This window comes from Prionailurus bengalensis, chromosome C1 (genome assembly GCF_016509475.1).
Source record: "Prionailurus bengalensis isolate Pbe53 chromosome C1, Fcat_Pben_1.1_paternal_pri, whole genome shotgun sequence".
NCBI lineage: Eukaryota > Metazoa > Chordata > Mammalia > Carnivora > Felidae > Prionailurus > Prionailurus bengalensis.
Window position 1 is genome coordinate 33,672,736 of NC_057345.1, and position 7,686 is coordinate 33,680,421.

The following is a 7,686-nucleotide window of genomic DNA, read 5'->3' on the forward strand; positions in this document are numbered from 1 at the left end:
ATATTTTTTTTAAATGTTTGTTTATTTTTGAGAGACAGAGAGAGATATAGTGCAAGCAGGGGAGGGGCAGAGAGGGAGACACAGAATCTGAAGCAGGCTCCAGGCTCTGAGCTGTCAGCACAGAGCCTGACCTGGGGCTTGAACTCACAAACCATGAAGTCATGACCTAACCCAAAGTCAGATGCTTAACCCACTGAGCCACCCAGGCACCCCACGTATGGCCTCATCTTGACTTGATTACATCTGCTAAGACCCTATTTCCAAATAAGGTCACATTTACAGGTTGGGGGGTGGATGTGAATTTTGGGGGGCATTATTTAACTCAATACAGAAGCTAAGTTAGGAAAACAGGGTCAAGAGGTAGAAAGAGAGAGAAACTTAATGAAAAATTATCAATTCCTAAGCCCAACTGATCTGGATGAAGTGTACTTCACCTGAGACTTTAAAGATATGTAAGCTAAAACATTTCCTTTCCCTTAAACTAGTTAGGGTTTGGTTTCTAGCACTTGGAACTGAAAAAGTCCTGACTAATATAGGGGTGAATGAAAAACCAGAATAAAGCAAGCTGGGATTTTAACAATAGACTAGAATGCAGTAAGAAAACGTGTTTCCTCTCTCTATTCCCTTCCTTCCAAGCAATATGCCATCTCTAGACACAACACTCCCTATAGTACTTCATCACAATGGTCTTCAGAGTCCTCCAAGGTCACCCTGGTAGGAATGTTCTCCAGGGAAAGAGCTACCACGTTATTTACTTCTTCCCTTTGCCTGATCGGGCCCAAATAACCAAGAATTTGGGATAAAAAATGACCTAATCATTGGAGGTATGGGAACACAGGTAGGGGTTTTGATTCAATTGAATAATGCTGCTCATTCTTTGTTTTTTTTTTTTAAGTTTATTTATTTATTTTGAGAGAGAGAGAGTGACTATGCATGGGGAAGGGTCAGAGAGACAGAGATAGAGAGAGAGAGAGAAAGAGAGAATCCCAAGCAAGCTCTGCACCGTCAGCACAGAGCCTGATTTCGGGCTCAAACTCATGAACCATGAGATCATGATCTGAGCTAAAATTGGACACTTAACCGACTGAGCCACCCAGGCTCTTTGTATCTGCTGTTCATTCTTTGTATCTGGCACTCAGCATAGTGCCTGGCACATGGTAGATGAGAAATAAATATTTAATCAGAGAGTGAGGGAAATAATGTATATTTAAGTGTCTATGGGAAATCCACTGAGGCATACACAATATAATCCCAGCTGTTGGGGGCTCTCAGTGTAGTTGGACAGATAATATGCCCTCACAAAGTCATTACATCATAGCATAAGAAGATCCATTGTCCAAATATTTGGGACTCTAGGGAGGAAGGGTGGAGGTTGAAAAGAGAGAGAAAGATCCCTAGGCTTTGGGTACGGCAGTTAAGGGAGGATTCAGGGAGAGGGAATAAGTTATTTGGGTCTGGAAGGACAGGGCAGGTGTTAGAGAAGAGCAGGGTGAGTATGGAGAACAAGCTTGGTGTCCTCCCAGAGGGGTGTATAGGCTGACAGGCAGAGGTGGGGAGAGGGTCTGGTTGGTGATGGGGAGGTAAGGGTGGAGTGGAAAAGTCTGTGGGCCAGGAGGTGTCTCTAGGAAGCCAAGATCCTGCTCTTACAGGCTCAGAAAGAACTGAGAAGAGCCCTTATCTCTTCCATCCATGTAGACTCCATGTTGGGCCAGGATGTAAGCTCCCTCCTCATCCTGTGGAGGCACACAATGATGGGGTTTGTGTGCATTGTGAAGTGTGTGTGACTAATCTGTGGTTTAATATTGCTGTGGTTCAGGGTTTTCTGTTCCTTTAGAAGCTTCTAGTTGTATATGACAGAAATTAAGGCATTGTTGGAACCTTTCTCTTTCGCTTTTTATTATTATGCAGCAGGAGACAGTTTCCTCACAGCTAAGGGCAGATTCTAGCACTCACCATCCTTGATTTATTCCTTACCCTCCATCTACTCTGATTCTGTTGCTTCCCTCCTCAAGGCCTGGCAGGGGAGAGAAGGGGGTGATTCTTTGTGGACTGGCCAACTGGATTCTTTGGCGCTTTTGGATTCTTGCTTGTGGGCCAGGGGACTAATGGTGACCTCTCTCTGGGGTCTCTGCCTCCAACTCCCACCTCCCAGCCCCTTTCCTGCCGGATTTCCTCAGGAATTTCTTTCAGGGTGAGAAATGATTCTGGGTATGAGTGAAGGTCTTCTGCCTCGCGGTGGCCTCCTCATCCACGGCAGCCTGGATATTCCTGGCTGCCCGCAGGCCGGACTTGATAGCAGTGTCTATCCAGGCGTGGGGCATGGAGGTGTGCTCGCCTGCAAAGTGGATGCGGCCCTCAGGCTGGAAGAGTTGCAGCGAATAGTCCGTAAACTGGTAGGGTGTGAACTCAGCGAAGGCGCCCATGGTGAGGGGGTCCAGAGACCAGCGCTTGAGCACAGAGGAGGGGCACATGCGCCGCAATTCATCCTTGGGTATCTGGTGCACGGCCGCCAGGTCCTCCAGGACCACATCCTCCACCTGCTCGTGCGTCATGGATATGAAGAAGAGGGAGTCATCGTCCACGGTGTAGGAGGCCAGCAGGACGCCCTTGCCGCTGGGGAGGCTGTGGCTGGGGTAGTAGATGAAGCGCGAGGGCCGGTCGGTGACGGACACCCCACCCCGGATGCCCTCCCGCTCCCAGAAGGGCTCCTTACAGGCCAGAACCACCTTGGTGGCGCTGGTGTAATGCACCACGCGGAGCGCTTCCACCTTGTCCGGAGAGAGCGGTGGCTTAAAGGTGATGAGGCGCGTGGCCTTGGCTGAGGCCGAGATAATGACGAAGTCCGCAGTGAGGTTGTGCTTCGCGGAGCTGGGCTCACCTGCCCGGTAGGAAACCTGGACCTCAGGCCCGTCCCTCACCACTGCCTCTACCTTGGAGCCCAAGTGGATGGTGCCAGGCTTCAGGCTGGTGCTGAGGGCCCTGGGGAGCTGGTCGAAGCCACCGGTGATCTCAGAAAAGCTGCAGGGGTGAGCGGAGGGCAGGGGTGAGTGTGTGGGCACCAGGCCCCCTTGCTGGGTTTCCGGCAGCCCTCCTGGTCTGAAAAGCAAGGAAACTGGCTTCCTGCAGCCTGTGCTGGATACTTCCTTCCATGTCCTTAACTAGTCTCTGTGAGGGAGGGATGATTGTTTAATTATACTTTGGAAAACCGAATCCTGTTGAAGAGGGACTGTCCCAGGATGACATACCCCGTCTAGACCCATAGCCTGTGGATTCAGTTACCATGCAGTCCTGTGTCCCAGAAGGAGTCCCAGAAACGTGGTTTTGGATTCTGGCTCCAGCCCTCACCCCACTTAAGTGAATTTGGATGAGTCATCGAACCCCTCTGAGCCTAAGCATCCTCTCCAGTAAAATGGCTCTGAATAATAGTATCGACCTTCTAGGTGATGAAAAGTGACAATTTTTTGGAAAGTGCAGATAATTGTGTCTGGCACATAGTGACCTACTCAATAATCATAGTTCTGTTTCTCTGCTCTGGGGGTTGGAGGAGGGGCAGATTCCAGCCCTGGTCCCAATTGGCCTTACTCGTCCTTTTTGGAAAAGATGAAGTCTGTCCGCAGGGACTCTAGGAGGGACTTGTAGTATCCAGAATCCTCATTCATCACAGTCCCGATCATCTTTACCGCTCCTTGGCTCAGCTCCCCTTCTTTCAGCAAGTAAGCCTGTGGGAGGTAGGAGTACCAGATGGAGGGCCCAGCATGTAGGAACGGGCTTCAGCAGGGGCCTAGGGCAGGCAGGGGGTGGGACTGGACTCCAGGGAGGTCATGTCTTTGGCAGTGGGAAGAGAGAGTCCTGGTCAGCAGAGAACAACCCTGGTGGGCTAGGCTGAGCACAGACCTCCTCTACCCCTATCCTTTGACTCACATACCTTGGTGGAGTAGGAATCATAAAAGGACACCAGGTGGCTGCAGTTGAAGTTTTTCAGATTTTGTTTGAGCTGCAGAAGGGGAGGGAGGGGAAGAAGTTTAGATGTAAGTCATAGAGCAGTGGCAGGACTCCTGGGTTCTATGGGTGTCCCTTTGAAGAGGGTGGGGGCAAGGAGGTGGGGGATAGAAAGACCAGGGGAAGTGTGTTTCCAAGAGCTCCTAAATGCTCCTCTTTCCTCCCAAATATCCCCTTCATTTAAAGACCTTTGGAGACTAATATTTAAGGGGAAGACATTCACTGCAATCCAAGAGAATTGATTCATTACTGAGTATTGGGTTATCTGGTGATTCCCTTTCCTTCCACTGTCATCATCAAGCAGTAGGCCGTTGGATCACCAAGTACAGGAGAGTAGATGGGTCTGGGCATTAGGGTTGGGGTGACAACATTCTTAGGGGATATTAGAGGAGGGACCAATCACAAGAGTGCCAGATAGGAACCAGGCTAGCTGGGTCCATCCACAACTTTCCAGGTGATCTTGGGCCAGAACTTGTTTTTTTCCCAACCCTGGGAGGGGTGAGGCAGGAGGCACCTTGGTGATGGACTGGTTGAAGAGATTAGTAGCACCCTTGCCCTTCTCCATTGGTTTCGTGGAGTAGCCTAGGAGCTCTGGGTTGTCCTTGACATCCCTGGTGCGATAACGTTGTCCGTTGATGAGGTACCAGGTGTTACCATCATATTCTATGAACTTGTTCATCTTCAGGCCAAGCTTCTTGATGTAGGTATGAACTAGCCTGGAGCAGATACAGGTATAACATGGCACCCATCCCAGGACCTCATTCCTGCTGGCCTCACTGTAGAAGCCATTTCCAGGAAAACCAGTTTCTTCATGTGCCCAGAGAGGTCTGACTGTTTCTTCCTAACCCTGCTTCCTCTTGCTGTGGTATTAACTCTTTTTCTTCTGTTTTTTCTTCCCCCACAAGGAAGATCATGAGGAGGGAGTTCACCCATCACCCAATAAAGGCTCTTTAAGAAATCCCAGAGTACAAGACTTAAGGAGAGGCAAAGTCCTCTTATTTCAGACAGTATTTGAAATCCCACCTTCCATTTCTAAGTAAGTTGAGGCCAAATCTAAAGACTCCTAGTTTAGGCTGGTTCATTTTGTTTTTGTTTTGGTGGTGTTTGGAGGGAAGTCTTGGGTTCAGTTTACACATAAGGCAAAAAAGAAGTCATATTTTTGGAGGTATGTTGACACCAGGTGAGGGATCTCTTTTGTCTTTAGAAGCCACAGAACCAGGGGCTGGGTTCTGCCCCAGGAGCCAGTTACAGTTTAGGGGTCGAGCATATGTTTTTGGGCCTGTTGCCTCCTTGATTTTGAGGAGGAGCTCTATCACTTTCTCCTGGGAGAATCTTGGGTGTGTCACTTAATACCTCTGAGCCCCATTTCTTGATTTGTAACCAGCGTGGTGCCTGGTACATAGAGGTGCTCAAGAAATGGCAGCTAATATGATTATTAAATATTATTAGTTTGTAGCTTAATGGGGTATAATTGACACATACGAAGCTACCCATATTCAAAGTACACAATTTGATGAATTAATGCTAACTATTATTATTAGTTTGGGACCTACCATTTTCTGTGTGACCCTGGTCTCTGGGCCTCAGCCTTCCATGTCAAGTGGGAGACCAATGTTAGTCTTGACTCCACATGAGACAGTTGATGTGAGAGGCTCTGACGCTATGGCAGCAGTCCCCCTACCCAACCCCTACCTAATTCCTCTTGCTTGCCCTTCACCCACCCCTTCCTTGGCACTTACCTGTGGGACTTTGGGATTCGCATGGGCCCCAATTCATAGTACCAGCCCTCCTCCTCATTCCTGTATGTGACAACTCGACCCCCGATGTGGTGGCTGGCTTCCAGGATGGTTACCTGGAGTCCAGAGAAGTTGTTGCCGGAGTCATGCTTTCCCTTCTCCCACCCTGTACACCCATCCCCATCCTGCCACAGGCTCTAGTCTGGAATTCCTAGCAGTAGGTCCCTGCATGTGCAGGATAACCACACGGTGGGTTGGGGGGGGTGGTGGAGGAAGTTCTTCCGGGAGGGTCCTGAGTAATGTAAGTGGGGCAGAAGTGCTCCGTGGTGGCGGGGGACCAAGTGCCTCTTGGCCTGTTCTTGTTAGCATAACCCTTCTCTGCTTTTGCTTCTGTGAGAACGCAGGTGTAACTAGGGTCAAATCTCAAGGGAGCCTGGGGTTTTGAGGAACCATAACTAAGAGCTAAGAGATCAGTGCATTATAAGCAGCCATCTAAGAGCTGACTGTAGCTTCTCCCTTTTTCCTTTTCCACCCAAGGAAGCAAAGTGATTCCCCTCCTCAGACCCCAGGCAAAGGATTGAAGCCCCTTCAAAACCTGCTCACCTGGTGGCCAGCATCTTGTAGGGCCTTGGCAGCTGCCAGGCCTGACATGCCAGCTCCCACTATTACCACACGCTTGGGCAGCGGGGAGGCGTGGAGCCCCTTCTGCGCCGTGACAAGGATGGACTCATACTCGGGGTCCTGGAAGCACTTGACCAGGTCCTCAAAGTAGCCAAGGCAGCTGGGAGTAGCCAACAGCAGCCCCAGGATTAGGATTCCTGTGGTAGAGAGGGGAATTGGGGACTGCCTGTCTGGGGCCCCGGGCTCTTCACCCTGCCCTACCCAGGATGAGCTTGGCCGTATGAACGCGTGCAGGTGGTGAGGTCAGGCAGCACCTGTCAGATGTGTGGTTGTAAACATGCATATTTGTGATTGTGTCTGTGTGGGGGCGATTGTGTTGTGTGGGGTGTGGACGTATGTGGGAACCGTGCTGGTGTCAGCTGTGTGGTTGTAAATACAAATGCATGTGTTCACGTGTATGCATGTGATTGGAAACCCATGAGTGTGTGCAGAGCCATCTATGAATGTGAATATGCCTGCTTCTGATGGTGGGTGCGCGTGTGAGCTTGTCTGTGATGGAAGTTGCAGTGATTGTAAGTTTGTGATCATTGCCCTGTATGACTGTGCGTTGTCTGTGATTTCATAGGAGGGGGTGTGTCTGTGGGACAGTGTGGGCACCTGAGCAAATGTGTGGATGAATCTGTATGGGAGAGCAAAGTGGGTGGGTGTGGTCTGGGTCTGAAGAGTGAGGAAGGCATATATGCATGTGCTTGAGTTTGTGAGGGAAATGGTTGCTGGCATTCTTGTGTGTGATGCTGTGAGTGCGTCTGAGCGTGAGGCTGGGTGGCAGAGCCGGAGGGTGTCTGTGTTCTTTGCGAATGTGTGCTTTTGTGAGAGGATGGGTATGTGTGAAAGTGGGAGTGTGTGAGGCATGGTTCTCTTCGGGTGGAACTGTGACCAGTTTCTCAGCGATATTACCAGTGCCCCGTGGACCTTGGCAGTCCTACTGCTCCTCTCCAGGCTGACAGTAGTTTTTCAAATCCCTCCACGTTTTCTAATGTGCAGCCAAGATTGGAAACTATAGTTAATATGTAACACACAATAAGTCCAGAGTGACGTGGTGGTTTTCGTCCCCCAAATCGACTGCTCTGATGCACAGAGAAATTCACCCAGGAGGGAGTCTCCAACGAGAGACTGTGTGGTTTCCTTGGTGTTACCTGCTCTGAAGGGGACCATCCAGGAGTGCTGATGCAATGTGCCCCCCTGCACTAGCCCTAGGATTTTTGGGTGGATGAGAATGCCCTTAGTCCAGTCTTTGTACATGCGGGATACCCGAGATGCATAGAAGGCA

The 7,686-nt window shown here is 50.0% G+C and overlaps 1 protein-coding gene across 1 annotated transcript; it reads right to left on the minus strand.

Moving 5' to 3' along the window:
• Positions 1-2,186: 2,186 nt before the first annotated feature.
• Positions 2,187-6,656, minus strand: LOC122479388 (L-amino-acid oxidase-like; the record flags this gene model as incomplete). The annotated part of the gene is made up of 6 exons (XM_043573333.1): positions 2,187-3,018; positions 3,583-3,719; positions 3,926-3,994; positions 4,514-4,715; positions 5,739-5,851; positions 6,339-6,656. Coding segments are annotated over 6 exons (1,671 nt in total), but the record flags the coding sequence as incomplete, so codon positions are not given.
• Between the last annotated feature and the right edge of the window lie 1,030 nt (positions 6,657-7,686).